Source organism: Cavia porcellus, unplaced genomic scaffold (assembly GCF_034190915.1).
Source record: "Cavia porcellus strain 051 isolate PalLab524CR breed Dunkin Hartley unplaced genomic scaffold, mCavPor4.1 scaffold_7, whole genome shotgun sequence".
NCBI lineage: Eukaryota > Metazoa > Chordata > Mammalia > Rodentia > Caviidae > Cavia > Cavia porcellus.
Genome location: NW_026947490.1, coordinates 69,305,295 through 69,324,332, shown reverse-complemented (window position 1 = coordinate 69,324,332; position 19,038 = coordinate 69,305,295). Strand labels below are relative to the sequence as shown.

The 19,038-nt window shown below is 41.1% G+C and overlaps 1 protein-coding gene across 1 annotated transcript; it reads right to left on the bottom strand.

Annotated features, from left to right (window-relative positions):
• Positions 1–5,903: 5,903 nt before the first annotated feature.
• On the bottom strand, positions 5,904–17,543 carry Meig1 (meiosis/spermiogenesis associated 1). The gene is made up of 3 exons (XM_003468655.5): positions 17,433–17,543; positions 11,333–11,500; positions 5,904–7,421 (listed from the first exon to the last, which is right to left on the bottom strand). The coding sequence occupies exons 2-3, from the start codon at positions 11,468–11,470 to the stop codon at positions 7,293–7,295; spliced, it is 267 nt and encodes an 88-aa protein (XP_003468703.1). The 5' UTR covers positions 11,471–11,500; positions 17,433–17,543; the 3' UTR covers positions 5,904–7,292.
• Positions 17,544–19,038: the final 1,495 nt, after the last annotated feature.

Genomic DNA, 19,038 nt, shown 5'->3' with positions numbered 1-19,038 from the left:
CTGGCGAAAATGAGCTGTGCTGGGATAATTAACTTTCCACTTTCTTCTCCAAATGTTGTTGCAGATGTGCTCTTCCAAGATAATGTTTACCTGCAGGATGGCAGTAACTTGAAAGACACCAGAAACTCCTGAGGTTGTCAGAACTAAGTGGACAGCTATACAGTTTCCATATTCGGATCAACAATTTTAACAGCTTCGCGGGTTTCTTTTGTTCTTCTCCCCCCCCCCCTGCTTTTAAAAACCCCTTTTCCCAGTCTTGGGGCACGCAGTCTTTGGGTTGATCTGGGAGAGACTGTGCCACCAGGCCTGCCTAAATAAAGCCTTTGCTCCCCAAATTTAATTTCTTGCTTCCTTGGATTTTATTCCAGGGTCTGAATTATTACAATTAGAACACCTTGTGTGAACCCTGGTTTCCCCAGGACTGGTGGTAGATGTCAAACAGAGACTGCGGTGGGTCTAGGATTGGTGCAGGAAAGTGAAGGCTCAGTGTAGACTCAAGTGAGCCTGGCCACTGAGTATAGACTCAAACTAGACCATTATTGAAAGAGTTTTGGCCCAGGCTAGACACTGTAGCTGGTAAAGCCAAGGAGCTCCTATCTCCCCCACCCCTAGGAATTTACCTCTGGTGCCAAACAAAGACCAATGGGCTACCTGTGCATCCCTAGTGCCCCCTTAGGTTCCACCCCAAACCGAGGCTACTTATATGCCTCCACTCCACGTGTTCCATGGAAAGATCACGGACCCCAGGGGGAGATGCCGCGCCCTGCAGCCGCCACCAGTCCCCCACAGTTCTATCAATTATCTCTGTGTGTCCAATTTTCAGACTCCCAGTGGCAACTCAGCTGTGCTCAGGCTCAAGTACTAAAGACTACCAGCCCCACAGTGGCTGCTTGTTTGTCTGCTCAGAGTCTGAGAATGAGTTGGTCAGGGGAGGGAGCAGCAATCTGGTCACTCATCCCTGGTGTGTGTCCACACTGCAATGTCCTTTGCTCGGAGAGGGGACAATGAGATGAGGGACTCATATACCTGAAATCTACCATGCTACTTAGATCCCACCAGGTATTTGGGAACATCTCAAATAGTGGTTCCTGAGCTGGGCGCAGGCTGAATTCTATCAGACTTTTTTGCCTAGTTGAAACTGTATGTTTTGTTTGATCTACATTCTCTCCTTTCAAATTGACTTTTTTACATCAGGGTATTTGTCCCCTCTTTCTTCCAGTGACCTGCACTTTCAATTTATCTTTTCTGAGTCCCTTGTGCTGTACACTAGCAAAAAGAGCTTTGTTATGTTTGTATTATACCTAAGTTATATGACCAAAGTACCTGTAACTCCCATAGTACTGTTCTGTATGCGTTTTTTTTTGGGGGGGGGGGAGTGACCTAATTGATATGTTAATCAATGCTCCCCTCTGTAAAGAATTGCAAATCCCTGGGAACCTGACCTAACTGATATGTTAACCATTGCTGCCCTCTATAAATAACAGATGGTGTTGTCTAAAATTGAGTGCTTAGATAAGTTGACAAAGGATTGTTAATTCCGGCTAGACTTCTCTGTCCTCTGCAAAGGGAAACAAAGGTCTTCCTCATTTCTTAGCAGATTTCCTGAACCACGCCCATAACCCCTTACTTTGTAAACTGTGTTTTCTACAAAAAGTCTGGAAAGTTTCGAGGGAGACACACAGTTTTTGCAAACTCCAACTGCACTGTGTCACTGGGCCCAGTATAAAATAAATCAGTGCTGCTTTTTAAAAAAACATGTCTTGCCCCATTTTTTTTGACTCAAGGTTGGGGGTTCTGGGGAGCTCATTTGTGGATTACAAGACCTTGAGTGTGATTCTTTCTCTACTCAGTCATGTTGGATCCTTCACTTTATGCTCACTCTTTCTTTCTTCCTTTCTTTTTAGTTAGTTAGTTTTTTTAAGACAAGGTCTTGCTGTGTAGTCCAGGCTGGCCTTGAACTTACTATGCAGCCTTGTGGTAGAAATGCTCAAACCCTAACAAACAAGCAGACTGGTACCAGACTGAGACAAACATGCTAACCCAATCTGCCATCAAGCTAGACCCTAAGACTATGTTTGTTCTGACTGCATCCAGCTGCTGTTCCATAGAAAGCCTGACCCATGTCAGTTTGACCACATTCCTGCTGCACAGTCTATGTTTTTCCACCTAAAAATATATTCTATTTTTCTAGAATATTTCAAGGACTTTCTACCCAGCAACAGGGCAACATAGATAACCTAACTCAATAAAAACCCATCATGATTTTAAGCTTCTGTACTTTCTGCTATGTAAACCAAACTGGAACTGACTCATGGCTGGTGATTTGGAACTGATTCCCACCAGTCTGCTTTCTAACTCCTTGGTGCAGAGCATCTTTCTTTCTGTTTAGTACAAGTCCTGTAACAGCCTAAGCTGGCCTTGAACTTGTGGCTGTCCTCCTGCCTCAGCCTCCTGAGTGCTGAGGATTACAAGCATGTAGCACTATACCCAGTGCTTTATGCTTTTTAAAAATAAAAATCAGCCAGGTGGGTGGCACACACATGTAATCCCAGAACTCGGGAGGCTGAGGCAGGAGGGTGCTGCAAGTTTGAGGCTAGGCAGGACTTGGTAGCAAGATCATGTCTCAAACAAATAAATAAATAAGCAAATAATGCCTATGTTTCACCTCCAGAGATTTTATTTAATTGAAATGAAACAGGAAGAAGGCATCAGTATTCTTTAACATTTCCCTGTGAGATTCTACCCTGCAGCAAGTTTTGAGAGTCACAGATGAGGGAATGTGTGGTTAATGAGCAACCAGCAGCTTCTTAACCAATTCATTATGTGCAATATAATGACAAAAAGTTTGGCAATTTCTGAGCCCTGAGAAAGAGAAGCTCTCCAACAGTATTTGCTCATAGCTGGATGACAGATTAAAGCTTGACAGCTGGCCCTGTTACTGCTTCAGTCCACCACCTGGAACAGGCAACTATGTGGTCCCTGGGAGTCATAATGTCTATGAATGAGGTTCAGCACCTGCGTGTAGCCTGGGCAATTCTCTCAGTAGGGAAACTGTCACCATAATAAGCCTATGGCTCTAGCCCATACCTTCCTGATAGTCTGGATGTCTGGAGTAGCTGGATCAGCCCTCTGTTGCTGGCGTATAATAACTCACATGCACCACTAAAGAGGAGGAAGGTTTAATTTGGGTCACATTTTCTAGGGAGTCAGTCCATAATCAGCAGGCTCCAAAGCAAGAACATCATGGTTGAAGGTATGATAGAGCAAAGCTGCTTAGTTCATGGCTGTGAGGGCACAGAGCAGGGAACAGCACCAGGAAGGAAGGGGCAAAGGATCAGATGTTATCCCCAAGATCACCCTCTATTGCTCACCCAGACACACCTGGGTGTGTGTCACACTAATCAGGTCAGTCAAGTTGACACAAGTTCAGCCACACAAAAAAAGAAAGGAAGGAAAGAAGAAAGAAAAGAAAGAAAAAAAGATTGGCATGATATGGGGGAGGAGAATGGAAAAAAGAAGTTATATCATTTACAGGTACAAATTCTCTATGATGCATGTGATTATTATATATATCTAAAATGTACCAATAAAATCTGATTGGAAGAAAAAAAATAGTGTCTATCACAGGACATGCTGGGAAAATGCTAGTCACAAAGACCTAGGGAACCAAAATGGTATGTGACAATCTCAAAGGCCGTTTTTCTGAGCTGAGTCTTGCTACAGAAAGATGAAATGGCATTGATAACACCCGAGTTAGTTCCTGAGACTGCTCCAGGCAAAACCACTTCACCACCTACGTCAGCATAGCTCTGATCTGTGACACAATGTGTTCTGTGTCCAAAAAGGGGCAGAGTGCAACTACGATCAAAGCTATGTTGACTTCAAGACTGTGAATAGTTATTTGCTTAATCTTTTTTGTTTAAATATGTTTTCTATTGCTTCTCTAATAAAGTAGCACAACTGAGTTTATTGGAAATAAACACAAGTTTATCCTTTTACAATTCTGGAGATCAGAAGTCTGAAACCAATCACATTTGGTAAAAATAAGGTATTTTCTTTTTGGAGACTCTAAAAGGAGAATCTTTCCCTTTTCCAGCTCCAAGAGGCTATATGTTTTCTTTGGCTCATGGCTCCGTCCTTGTATCCCACAGAATCTTCCAATATTATGTCCCCTTCTGTAACTCTTATCAGCTGGTACCCTCTAAAAAGGACCCTTGTGATTCAACCCACAATCCTCTATACTTTTTCCCATTTCAAGCTCTGCAGTTTCTTTTTGTCATATTGTTGTAACCTAGTTCTAACCAATGCGCCTCCTTTCTGTTCTGTATGTGCCGTTTCAATAGAGATTAAAATTCCATCTCCAGTAAAGACTTAAGTTTCAGCTCCTTGTAAATCCCCCTCCCCTCCCTATTCTTTTTAGGTTAAGTCTCCATTTCCCATAAAAGCTTTAACTTTCAGCTTCTTATAATCCCCCCCCGACCCCCTTCAGCCTATCTGTAATACAATATGCTGTCCTTAAGAAACTACAAGGAAGTTACAGGAGATACCAAGAAGCCCAGATGCTATCAAACTGGGTCAAAGTTTGCAACATTTCTGTGGTTTTTCGGCTTTAAAACCCAACCCTTTTAGCTGTAAGGCACCCAGTCTCCATATTGGCTCCTGGAGGCTGTGTCGCCAGGCCTGGCCTAAAATAAAGCCTTTGCTCCCCAAATTTTAATTTCTTGCTTCCTTGGATTTTATTCCGGGGTCCGGAATAAAAGCTATCACAATATCTGTCAGATAACGTATTTGTAGTTCCTAAAGCCATGGACAACTTTGGGTGCAATTATTCCACCTAGCATAGAAGGTTCTCTGGGGAAACAACACTATTAGATTGAGACAACCACTCTTGCTCAGCACCTACAGGTCCATCAGACCTGAAAGCAGATGATAAGAATCATAAATGCCGGTACAGAAAAATGACTTGAAAAAAAAAATGACCCAAGACAAGCAGTAGATAAGATGATCACAGGTGACACTGGGAAAGACATAAAAGTGGCTTGCTGGTCTGTTTACCATTTCTACAATGTACTTGTGAGGATGAACTGCCAAAGAGGCACAATTTTGAACTGGAGAAACTAATGAAGCTCCATGATGAGAACAACTACTCTGGGAAATAGGGGCTAAAATTAAATGAACTCAAAACTCTAAAGGTTAGAACTTATGAATGAAGGCCAAAAAATAAGTAAAATAAATAAAATATAAAATAACAGTGAAAAGATAACTTTGAAGGACATCTGGTTCACTTAGAGCATTTAGGCCTCTCTAAGTTTTGAGAACAGGACTTGTTAAGGCCTCAAGGTTGACAGTGCCTCTCACTCCTCAACACTTAGTCTGTTTCTGCAAAGATTCCAGGTGGCACAGGAACATTACTATTCTTGGGTGGAGAGACCCAGAGATTGGCTCTGGGCCCAAAATCTAAGTTATTCAGGAGAATGGGAGGCTGGCAAATGAAAGAAACCCAAGACACTGAATCCAGAAAGACACCAAGGCAGGAGATTAGGCTGTGGCAAAACTGGCTAGGGAGGGTGTGGCAAAGCTGACTGGGAAAGTAGGTCTGACTTCTAAATTACAAAATACTAGGACAAATGCAGAGGACAGTTCCTAACGCATGTGGACCTCTCTGGAGCAGGTTTTCAATAGGATGGTCTAGATCTGACATCAGCTGAGGGATGGATGATAGAACATGACAGTTGTTTTTGTCATTGTGTTCCCTTTCATGTGGGCCACTCTCATGCTGTAGGATGTACTTTTGTACTTGCCCCAAACTTGCTCTGTAGATTCTGGGTTGTTTCTTTTTTTTTCTTTTTTTTTTTTTTTTTGGTCTTTTCTCATTGCTGAGACAAAATACTCAACACCCAAAGTTAAAGGCAAAAAGGTTTATTTGGCTCACAATTTGTAGAGGTTTCAGTTCATAGCTGGCAGGCTCCAGGGCAGGGTGTGATGGCAGAGAAACATCACAGAGGAGAACAGTTCACAGCAGGCAGGAGGCAGATGTCGGCATGGCAGGCTACAAGTAATGAACTAGCAGTACTCTTTCTGTCTCTTATATTTTATCCAGGCCATCCACGTTTAATCCTAGCACCACACCAGGAATCACTCCCAGCCTCACATTCTTCATCCAACAGCACACTAGATCCAAAAAGGCCCACCTACGGCCACTTCAGGCTTTGTGGGGACATTTAGATACAAGTCATAATACTTCTCCTATCTTTAATAACAATTCACTACTGTTTGTGCTTGTCTTGACTAATTCTTTGCTCAGGACAGAAAGAACCTGTAAACCACCTCCAGAAGGAGACTCCAGCACTCCTGAACTTGGTCACAATCCTACAAGAGTGGCCAAGGTCTCAGTCCTATGGGGACCCACTGAGAGCCAGTGGGAAACACATGCGTCAGACCCACTCCTGAGCTAGCAGGGTGTAGGGGATATGGCCACCCACTCCATGGTAAAGCCACAGAGACAGTCACCCCTCTAGCATTAGCAGTCTGTGTAGCCAAAGACAAAGGACTCTAGAGTCAAGAGAAAGCCTTCATACCACAAAATGCAGATTTAACAGTTGAAATGATGTTCTAATGAAGAGGTAAAGTAAGGACAGGGATGAGGGGGGCTCTAATCCGCTATAGGAAAATACATCACCATCAATGGTGTTCCACCACAGAGAAAGATAGTATTCTGCCACCAAGCATGGTGGTCACACCTACAATTCAGAAGGCTGGGCAGCAGGAGTGCAAACTTGAGGCCAGTCTGGCAAACTATGAGACTGTGTCTAAAAATAAAAAAAGAGGCTGAGGCAGGAGGATTGCTGTGAGTTCAAGGCCAGCCTGGGCTACAAAGTAAGTTCAAGGCTAGCCTGAACGGCATAGTGAGACCCTGTCTCAGAGAGAGACGGAGACACAGACAGAGACAGACAGAAAAAGAGTGAGAGAAAGATGGGGAGGTAGAATAGTGCTAGAGGACTTGCTGAGCATGTGTGAAGCCCAGGAGTTCAATCCCCAGCATGAAAAAAAAAGAAAGTAAAAAAGCAGGATCAAGAAAGTTACAACTTTTAATACTTCTGCAACTATATTTTAGATGGGACAGGATGACAAGATGATTAGTAGTCACCAAGTTTCATGGTTTTTGATTTCAAAACATTACAACGAAGGTTGCATTTTGAATCATTTTGTAAAATGACAAACATTTGCGTGATACAGAATGGAAAGAATGAATTCTTAAAATATAATTGCCAAGTAACATGAAGGAGGAAGGCTTAGTAAGCGTAGACCTTCACTTTGTGGACTTCCTTGTCATCACACTCCCTTTGTTTGTTGTAGTAATAAAAGGTGTTGTCCCTCCTCTGGAGTTTCTTCACATAGCCTGTCTCTGGCCAACGATCTACCTGCACAAGCAAAAACCGGAATATAAATGTGGGAATGTCAGTCGTATTTTATCTCATATTTACTACCAAACAGTTAAAAGTACAACTTGCTGCCTCTCAAATTGAAGTTTACAATTAAATTAAAAAGTGCTCTAACTCGAGTATTATACATCTAAAACACATCTTATGTTGCTACTTTTCAGGGTTTTTTCTTTGTCCTGGGGAAAGGCAGGTTTGTTTGCTTGTTTGTTTTTGTTCTTTTTTTCTGAGCCAGGGTCTTGCTATGTAGCTCAGGCTGGCCTCAAACTCACTCCAGCCCTCCTGCCTCAGCCTTCCAAGTGCTGAGATAACAGCACTTGTACCACCACGCCAGGCTCACGGCACTTTCTATACTGTAATAGAATAATTAATTCAGCTCTTTTCCCTCTACAGCCCACTTTGTAGATTTAAATGCCTACAGCGTCTCTAAGACCATGGAAACATTTGAAGTAATCTCAGCTTCATCTTTCTCACATTTATACATGATGCCAAGCATTGTAACTTCTAAAAGTCACACCCCAGGGAGAAATGGGCTGCCTGCTTTGGATGTCACGTAGGGACTAAGTGAATCAAGCAGGCTTGGAATTGCTTGGCCTAATGTGAGGCCACGTCTGTCATCCCAGCTCAAAGGAGACCTGTCTCAATGCCCCTGCTCAAGAAAATAAAAAAGAAAGAAACTGGCATTGCTAGAGGTGGAGAGGTGATAGGTGTTTCTCTCACCTTAACTTTCAAATTCACCCTGAAGTCCTTTTTATTGTAGTAATGGGGACTGAACTCAGGCTTCGTGCATCCTATATGCTAGCTGTAACCCTAACCCTTTTTGTTTTGAAGCAAGATCATGGTTAAGCCTCCTGCGTAGCTGAGGTTGTAGGTGTGTGCCACTGAGCCTTGACTGAAGTCCAATGGACTGGAGATGTCCAAGGTCCGGAATGTGGTCCCCAGAAATGCTCTTTCCTCACTGATCTCCCTGCTCTGCCATATTGGTTTGCTGACGGATCCAATTTGAACATTTTTTCTCCCCTTTCCCTCAAAATTCAATAGTATGCCTTCTTGATCAGGCTAATGTGTTTCCACTGCTTTGTGTGTGTCTCTGGATTTTGTGAGAGGTGCTTTATCATGCTCCATAGCTCATTGTCCAGGTTTTAGAAAATCAAGGATGGCTCTTCCACATCCTCAGCAGCCCCTCCCTTCCATGCTCCCTGTGTACAAAAACAGAGTTTTTAACTGAAAGAAAAGTTGAAGACACCATTTAGGTCAGATCTTTCATTTTCTATAGTGCATTTTTTTCTGTTGTCTTTAGTTATCAATTAGCAAAAATAGACAGCTACATATCTGATGACCCATGGCAGGTTCCCATGACATTTAACACCGGACACAGCCACCTTTTTGCCCTGGCTTTGTAGCATCAGCAGGAAAAGGAGGCAATCTCAGGACGTTACTGTGGACTCCTGTTTCCCTACTAGAACACTCAGGGCCAGCTGACAGATCTTCCTTTACACAGGCGGCTGGGCTTCTGCTCATCAGCCTCTAGATATCTGTCTTTAAATCTACTGACATCTCTTTTTCTTGGCTTTGACTGTGATCCTTCCCATTTGATCTGGGCCAGGTTTCTGGTGGCCAAATGGAATGATGTAATCCTTGAGCACCATTGTCTTCTGCTCCAGCAGGGAAGTCGACAGTGTGCAGGTGCGTGCTTCAAGGAAGGAAAGGACTCCACTCCACCCCCAGCCCACAGCACACGTGTGGAGACATCCCCATGGCAAGTCTTCAGCTGCCTTCCTATCCATCTTCCTCCTCTGCAAATTCCACGAGGCGCCTACTACCTTTTCTGAGGATTGTCCCCACTAAGAAGTTGTTTTTCCTTTCTCTAAATTCCCATGATACTTTTTCTGAAGGTACATTTACTTTGACTTGAATGCGATTTCATTATTTCTATTATTAATTATTTCTACTCTAAGATAAGGAGAATAATAAAAGCTATCATTCATTAATACGAGTTTATTATGCAACATTTAATCTTTACTCACTCGGCCAGGAGCACTATAATGTCAGGCACTTTAGACATAGATTTCATTTAACTCCTGTAACAGCTGCCTCAGGCAGGCACTGAATGGTGAAGGAAACAGCCAGGTGTCCTTTAGAGCCATGTTCAGGGTCACCTGGCCAGCAGATGCAAACCCTAAATGGCACCTCCAATCCTGCATGCTTCCCATGGTCTCCTGGGGTTTCCTGGGCTCAGGCAGTCTTTTACCTATATGAGCCTCCTAACACGCTTGGTACAGAAACCTGCATGTGGGAACTACCCAATAAACATAAATTGGACTAAGGACAAGGCATTTACTTTTTGGAGTTTCCTTGTAAAAGATGTACTCTGTCTTATATCTGATTTAACCCCAATAGTATGTTACTAGGAATTTTGATGTAGCTGCAGGAGTGAGCCTGTTTCACGCTTCCTATACAATTCTGGGTCATATGTGTCTTTAAGGGCATCCCAATCCTTTGTTTTAGTGTTGGTGTCAACCCCAGGGCATTACACTTGCTAAGCAAGTGCTCCACCACTGATCTATACCCAGCCCTGGCATCCGACCCTAAGGTAAGATATGATGCGTATTTTTGAATAGCATTGAAGTGATAATGCCTATGTTTTCCCTATTCCAAAGCCATAGATGGAAACAGGAACAAAACCTGTCTTTTGATAATGAAACCAGTGTAAAATGTAGTAGATATCAGAAGACAGATATATAAAAATCATGCTAACCAAACCTTCATTTGATCAGTTTTTGGTTTTGTTTCTTTGTTTGGGTTTTTTAGTACCAGGGATAGAACTCATGACCTTATGCTTGCCAGACAGGCACTGTACTGCTGAGCTACATCCCGGACCTGATCAGCATTTTTAACTCTTATCAACTAAATACTATCTGTTAAATTAATGTCTATTAAAGAGTCAATTACATTTTAGTTCTAATATTCCTCCTTTTTTATTTATTATTTGATACAAGTTCTCACTGCATAGTTCAGGTTAGCCTTGAACTCACTATATAGCCTAGAACGGCCTCAAACTCTTGGTGATACTCCCGCCTCAGCCTCTGAAATGCTGGGATTACAGGCATAAGCCACCACACCTGGTTTACATGTTAGTTCTGTAGTTCTTTTATTTTTGTGCAGCCACTTTTTCAGAAAGGATTGAGTAGAGACCAAAATGATCTGAAAAATTCACACATTAACTAGTCTCTGACAAATGGTAAATTAAGTTTTAAAACAGATAGGAATACTTAGCTGTATCCCTGGATATAAATATTATATATATTTATGAATACTACAACAGATTCTACCATAGTTTTAAATACTGTATCTTTTAATAGTAGATTACATGAACAAAAGAGAACCTCTATGCTTGTACCTAGTCTACATTTTGTTCTAATTTTTGTAAAGCAAAGCTATGTCTCTGCTCTCAGGAAAGCCTGCAAAGTACAAAAAGTCAGGAGATATTCTTTAACAATTTTCGTTACATGTAATCTTTATTAAGAAGTAAATTAACCCCTAATTCCCTGTTAAAATAAGCAAAAGAGGAAAGTAATTGTTATGCAACAAACTGAATATCTGATAATAGGTTTCCTGAGTAGGAAACAAAGACCACTTTAGGGTCCACCTACTATAAGAGACTCATTTAGCAGAACACAGTTGCTAGATAAAAATTCTGCATTAGCCAGCTGTTCAGTCACCCACTTTCCCGATTTGCCTTTCAAAGCATCTTTTTGGGCCCTAGTTTCCTCCTCTATAAAATGAGTTTGGAGTAGAATTTTCTTCAGTTATTTTTTGGTTGTCTTTAAAATCCTTTTTTATCATCTAACAAATTCATTTTGTGCTCAAGTGTGTATTGGCATAAATCTTACCATGGAGACTTGTTTCACTTGTTTATATTCAATTTCATCACGATATCCTGCTTGTTGAAATCTGTACAGATTTTCTATCTCTTCTGACCATTTTTTGGCACGACTTATTGATTTGGGTTTCACGTCAGAACTAGCCATGGCTACAGAGGCCTCAATTACCAATTATTTCTGAAAGATTTTAAAGCAACAGTAATAGATAACTTAAGTGACAATTTTCAAAGTCCCTTTAGAATGAACAAAACTAAGACAAAATCATATAGAGTTAAGGCTCTCAGTAAATATATCACACTTTACTCAAAAATTTTTTTCAAAATTCATGTTCTATCTTGGAAAACATCCCTCTTCCCTAAACCCAAAAAACCTCTGATGAATACACATCAAAAAATTGTACTTGTAATTATGGGATAATATCTTAAAAGTTGTATACCAGTTCTGGTGTTCCAGGCAATAGCTTGCACATTTCTGAAAATATACTCTAGGTACTTTATTTCCGCTAATAAATAATAAATGATATTAAAATATCATTGATAATAAAATTAGTTGAACAAAGCAAGTATTACATTCTACCCTTGTAACTCCTCAGTAGATGCCACAATATGCCACCAGTATCTTATGTAACTGTATTTAAAAAACTGTCTCTTGTTCCTTAAAAACAGAATGTACAATCAGTCTCTTCCCTTTTTTATGGCTGGGAAGCAATGGTTTCTTCTACTTGCTAGCCGAGTGGAGACATCCCAGGCACTGCCCTCCATGTGTCCAGTTACCATGGCACCGGATCCTGTGACAGACTAATGTCAGCTGTATGGCTGTCATGACATCGAGGGCATGGATTATGAAACAGTGCAGGTCACCAAGGGTCTAGGAAACGCAAACCTCTCTCTCTAGTGTACATGCCTGTCTACTCGCTGACCTCAGCACTTAGGTGTAGCTTAGCTGTGTGCAAGTGCCTGGCATATACAAGAAGCCTGGGCTCGCTTATAAATCCACTCACCAAACTCCTATGGCCAGTTATTTTGTTTGCTTGCTTTTTTAACACTGGTGATCAAGTTCAGGACCTCAGGCCTGCCATGCACCCAGCCCTGTACCTCTAAGACTGTTTCTCAAGGATACAGTTTTGCTCAACTACTTATTTTATTATGAAACATCATTGGCTGAAATAAAGTGCCTAGATACTACATACTTCCTTGAATGCCTTTTCCTATTAAAGTATCTTTCAGTTGGCTGAAACATTTTAAAGTCAGATTTTCCATGCATCAGTTGTTTTTAAATTTTTTCAATCACAATACCAAATCTCCCTTAGGTTCAAAAGATCAAGAACTACACTGAAGTATTAAAAAAAGGTAAAATAATCACATCAGTTAGAAACACAGCCTTGATATTGTGTGTGAACACTGTTCCAAATTAATGAGGAATCATGAAAGACAAGAGAATTTTTATTTAAAAAAAGAGTCCTATAATAAGTAGTAGTTAATTCAATTTTACCTGGATTTAACAGCAGATTAAAAAGAGGGAATTGAAAAGACAATAGATTTGTTGAATGTCAGGTAAATGTATCTTGATTATAAACATTGCACCTAAAACAGCCTCCATGGTTAATTAAAAAAAAGGTAATGATTTTGAGTTTGTTTATTTCAGCGGCATGTATCAATCATACACAAGCACTGGGGGACTGTTTTTTATGAAAAATATTAACTTTCTCTCCTTTTATTTCCTCTAGATTGTTGTTGAATTACTTATTTAACATTACAAAAAGTATAGCATTTATGTTCTATTCTGAAACCATAATTCGCACAGTTAGCTAGGCATGGTGGTGCATGCCTGTAATGCCAGCACTCTGGAGGCTGAGGCAAAAGGATTGCCATGAGTTTGAGGCCAGCCTGGTGTTCACAGTGAATTCAAGGCCAGCCTGAAGAAACCCTGTCTCAAAAATAATAACAATTCCCACAGTTATTTGGACTTAGTTCTAGAGTTCCAGATATAAATTAAACTAAACTGTTGAGTGGTTCTTATCCTGAAGAAAGTAGCAGCCACATAAAAGAATATATCATTAGTACTGATGTTTATATTTTTTCCAGTGTGAATATCAACTTGTATGCTGACTTGACCAGAGAAAACTAGGGGTTTTTTTCTAGTAGGTAAGCTTTAAAAAACTTTTGATCTTCAGTTAGTGATTTAGATTCATGCTCATGTTGAAATTTAAGACAATTCAAAAGAAATCTCTAGCATACTGAAAAGAAAACCTACAAACTGGGAAAAAATCTTAGCGAACTGTCCCTCAGACAAAGGACTTCTGTCTAAAGCATATAAAGAATTAAAAAAAATCACACCTCCAAAATTCAAAGATCCAATCCAAAAATGGGCATCTGAGATGAATACTCAATTCTCAGATGAAGAAATACAAATGGCAAATAAATACATGAAAAAATGTTCATCATCATTACTCATTGGAGAAATGCAAATTAAAACCACACTGAGATTCCATCTCACTCCTGAAAGAATGGCCAGGATCAAGAAAACCAACAACAAATGCTGGAGAGGCTGTGGGGAAAAAAGAACTCTCCTGCACTGTTGGTGGGAGTGTAGACTGGTACAGCCATTGTGGAGATCAGTCTGGAGATTTCTCAGAAAGCTGGGATTGGAAGTCCCATTTGTTCCAGCTATTCCACTTCTAGGCATATTCCCAGAAGAACTGAAAACATCATACCACAGTGATATATGTGCACCCATGTTTATAGCAGCACAATTTCTAATAGCCAGATCTTGGAAACAACCTAAGTGTCCATCAACTGAGGAATGGATAAAAAATTTGTGATATTTTTATACAATAGAGTACTACTCAGCTATAAAGAATGATCACATTGAGATATTTATAAATAAATGGGTGCAGCTTGAGACCATACTCATAAGTGAAATAAATCAAACTCACATGTATAAATACTGAATAGTTTCCCTAGCATAAGAAATGGTAAGAATAAAAAAAAAAAGAAATGGTAAGAATACATAAAAGTATGTGATAATCATGATTCCCCATTATGTTGCTTTGAAGCTTTATAATGTTTTTATTCATTAATTGGGATGGCTTTATTCTGGGTTGTTTGATTTTATTGTCTGTGATGGTATGAACAGCTTCTTTGAAGAAAACAAGACATTATAATAACTAGTGATGATTTAATATCATCTTGTTTTGTAATCCCACCAAGCTTTTGTTCTTCTGTCTCCATTGGTTTTATCATGTTGTATCTTATTGGGTTTTATTATATGTGATAGTATAAACAAAAATTTTTGTAGACAAAGGAGATAATATAGAAACCACTGTTTGTTTTTTGTTAGTTGGTTCTGAATACCCTATAATACTTTCATTCTCTTAAACGGTTTTATACTGTCTTTTTATGTTTGATACTATAGTATATGAAGGTATACTCAAATATTTCAAGGAAAGAGACACTATGGTAGCTACTGTTATGTCGGGTTGTCTTGTGGTGAAACACTATGTTGCTTAAATTGTTCTGTTCTGACCTGTGTTGTTATGTCCTCTTTTAATCTTTTTTTAAAATAAAAAAATTTTAAGACAATTTATTATTATCTTATTGGATGCCATAAAATTTGGACTATCTGGCAAGATAATAAATTAGCCATGTTTCAATTAAAATCTTTACCCTTTAATTCCATTCACTTTAATAGGAAGTTCATCATATCACTGATGCATGGAATACTATACCAAGTGTGTTGACCTATGTGGTGTAGTTTGATCATCCATATATATATATATATATATATGTTACATTTAGAATAGCTATATAATAGAAAATATGATGCTAAGATACATGAAAGAAGAAAGCATGAATTCACAGTGTTAAAAATACTTTCAAGTTGGGCATGGTGGTACACATCTGTAATCCCAGCACTTGGGAGGCTGAAGCAGGAGAACTGCCTCGAATTCAGCCTGAGCTACACAGTGAGTTCAAGGCTAGCCTGAGCTATATAGTGAGACTCTGTCTTAATTTTTAAAAAATCCTTCAAAATGAGTCATGTTTTTATATGAACTTATAGGTTGAATTACTTACATTGTTTTTACAAACGATGTGTATTTTCTAAAAGTTGTGGTACAATCTTTGATTTTTATTTTTCCCAAAGGCATTTTTGCTTTAGGCTTGGCTTTTTGACAATTAATACTTCTTTGCTCATGTTCATTCAAAAACTATAGACCTGAATGCCAGCTGAATAACCTTTTGGCATTTTTCCGTCATACAGTTAAACTACACATGTAAAAATGTGACATCTACCAGAACAAAATCTGCCGAATTCAATTGGACTTCTGGGGATATCATTACTTTTCTCAGGAGAAAGATACATCTTGTACTATTATTAGGCATTTCCAAGGTTGTTTTCTCACAATATCTAAAGGAAACATGAATGTCATTTTCTCTATAATGGGATCCTCTGTGTCTACTGTAATCGTGCTTTGTACAGCTGGTGTAAACTGCATTTTTTTCATTTCTCAGTTTTTTTTCTTTTTTTGAGACAGAGTCTTGCTACGTCAGTCCAGCCTCATATTGAGCCCATTATGTAGCCCAGGCTGGCCTCAAAATCACGGTGATCATCCATTTTCAGTCTCCCGAGCCTGGGATTACAGGTGTGCAACATACCACATCACTTTACTTTCAATTTATCAAAAACAGAATCAAACTAAAGTTAGGAAGGATTGACTTAACTACATCAGTGATTTGGGGAGAGTCAGTGGCCCTACTAGTTCCATTAGTAACATTCAGGACTCCCAGAATCAGTGGTTTCTTCCTGGAAAGTTGTGGCCAAAAAATTGACAAAAATACATTTAATCTGCATAATATTAAACTGTTTCTACCCAAAGGGGAAATGGCAATATCTGAGTCACTAATTTGTGGAAAGTGGACTTTATTAAACACTATTTGGATTTATAAGGGTACTGTAAAAACAAGTGTCAAGTCACCGACAATCTCGAGTTACAGTCTAACAGGGACCACCTCAGATCCCTCTCCTCTTTCGCCCTGAGGCATCTTTTGCTGTTACTGGGTATTAAACCCCCAGGATCATCACCCTTCCTAATTGCCCAGGTCCTTCCCATTTCATTATTACTATAAAAAACACTTAGAATTTGTGCCTGTGGATGCCCAAGGGGTAACTGAAATCAAGATAAACTTTAGTATCCTGGTGTCATGGTATATGTCTCCCTTGGGTCCTGATCACTTATATAACGTTTCTTAATCCTAAATTTACTGAACCTATCTCATCACCCTTCAAAGTTGAGGCATCAAGCTATTTCAGGATTTTCAGCGTCGTTCAACTGTGTTTTCATAGTGTTCTTTTCCAGACCCTTGGGACACTTTTCCACACATGATGGGACCTCCTCATGATGAGATCGCCTGTCACCTCCCGCAACCCATCCCAAGCAGAAGCAACCAACTCGCGGGAACCCAGCCACCCTTTCAAGTCATAAGCACTTCTCTGAGTAAGAAGCAGAACCAACCCCTAGATTCTCATCAAGAGAACCACCTGACCAGACCCACCTATCCTGCGGGCTGCTGGATTCCTAGGCCCACCGCCCCTGCTGTAGCCATCAGCTCCTTCCCTCCCCTGCACCGCCAGTTTTACTGGTACTTTTGTGACTGAGCCTGGCCTGTAAGGACCCCAGATTTGGAGTTTTCACAGGAGGCAGGAATGGCAAAGGCGCTCTTTAACTAGCATGCAGCCTTGGCCGGGACAGCGAGCGTCGTAGGCCCCGATTCCCAGCCGGCTCGGGGGTTTCCCGCAAGGCGCCTGCGCTCCCGGTCCGGTGCGCAGCGGAGAAAGGCACCCCTAGCGCGCCGCTGGCCTTCGGGAGCGAGGGCGTCCGAGGCGTGACCGACTAGAAGGAGCTGGGGAGCAGATAGCACTCTCCGCATTCGAATGCAGTGCTGCAGGAGCCTCACCGCTGCGCCTCCGGAGCATAAGGAGCCTGAAATCCAGCAGAGGCCAAACAAAAACACAGCCCGCTAGAGAGGGTACCGCGGGGGTCTCGAGCGGCGAGGAGCTCGGGCAGGGGGACGGGCTGCGCGCCCTTTCTCCCACCCGGCCACCCAGTTACCCTCGCTCAGCAGGGCCGAGAGCGCGGTCCCGGGCAGAGGTCGCCAGCAGAGCGGCGCGGCTGGGCGGGCGGAGGCAAACTGCTGAGGCCCTCGTGTCTCCTAGCAACGAGGGGCGTGGGGCGTGACTTTTTCAGGCCCCGCCCATTTCCAAGTCCCGTCCTGCGAGGTGGGCTCTGCGTACCCGCAGTGAGTGGGCGTGGCGACGAGGCAGAGGATGCAGTGCGTCTGGAAGAGTGGGTCTTGGGGGGCAATCATCCAGCTCTTGAGCGCAAGTGGAGAGTAAGAAGTGCGGTTTGCCGCTTGTGAAACCTCAGACCAAATTCCCTGAGAAAATGAACAATATCGGAGACCTCTGGCCTTTGTGGAGCTGTTTGTAGTTTAGTGGGAATTATATCTATAGTTTTAGTTATTTTTCTAATATTATCTTCATTATTGTATTTAAGTGCAATCTGTTTTAATGAAAAACGACCAAATTCAAGACGCACATTTTGAGCGTAGTGATTTGGAGAGAGGAAGAGAAAAAGGCAGTGCTGGGCTGGAGCAAGCTCCATAGAGCTCCTGAGAACCGATAGTTAAGTTTAAAAATTACGTGAACTAATTAAACACAAGTTATATTATTACAAACTAAGTTATATAAATGCAGTAAACCTTTAAAAACTAAACTAAAAAAACGACTTTCACATGTATTTCCTCAGTCTGACCTTTCTCTGAGCTGTAGATTGCATACAGAATGAGTTATTGATTGCACAGCTCCTTACTTGTCCAGAACAATTTGCCGCTCCACCAAACATGGAAAGCTGCTTCCTCCACACTGCACCTTCAGCAGAAGACGCTCAAAATCAGCTCTGGCCTACCTTCCATCCCCACCCCCAATTTTTTTGGTTTTTGAGACTGGATCTCGCTGTGTAGTCCAGGCTGACCTTGAATTAAAGCAATCGTCCTGCCTCAGCTTCCCAGGTTGTATGTATTACAGGGGCATGTCGTCACACCTGGCATCAGTCTCTGTGTCCTTGCAAAAAAATCAATCAAGATACAGACACATGTTGGGAAAGAGAAGCAGAATTTATCACAAAATGGAACAAACAGTTCAGGGTGAAAGAACACCTTCAGGGAAGAGGGCAGGAGAGTCAAGGTGGCAGCTGCACCAAATGAAAGTTTAAATTTTATTTCCACGATTTTGTTAGAAATTTCTGCTTTTTTAAAATTTTATTTTTTAGAATATTTTACCTTCATGGGCGTATTCAATTCTTGCTTGAGTCACTTCAAAGATCAGTAAGATAAGGGGACACTATACTGAATTGTGTCAAATGTGGTGAAACCTTCCCAGTGTTATTTGGTACTAGAGCTTGTCAGTTGGACCTTTTCTTCTTTTGGTGGTACTGGGGGTTGAACTTAAGTCTTCATATGTGCTAGGCAAGCATGTTACCACTGAGCCACATTCCTAGGCCATCACTTGGATACTTTAGATCAGGTCACCAGTAGGAATGTTCCTAAGGTCTTAGTCCAATCTGGTTACATCTTAAAATGATATTTTTCTTTTTGTTTTTGAAATCTGTAGGCCACACACACACTCCTGATCCCAGTAGTCAGGAGGCTGGGGCAGGT

What these genes read in the sequence shown, in the direction of transcription:
- Meig1 (XM_003468655.5), bottom strand. Translation starts at nt 11,470, where the DNA reads ATGGCTAGTTCTGACGTGAAACCCAAATCAATAAGTCGTGCCAAAAAA. An exon ending in AAGTGAAACAAGTCTCCATG is followed by an intron (nt 7,422 to 11,332) that starts GTAAGATTTATG and finishes TTGCTTGTGCAG; the next exon opens with GTAGATCGTTGGCCAGAGAC.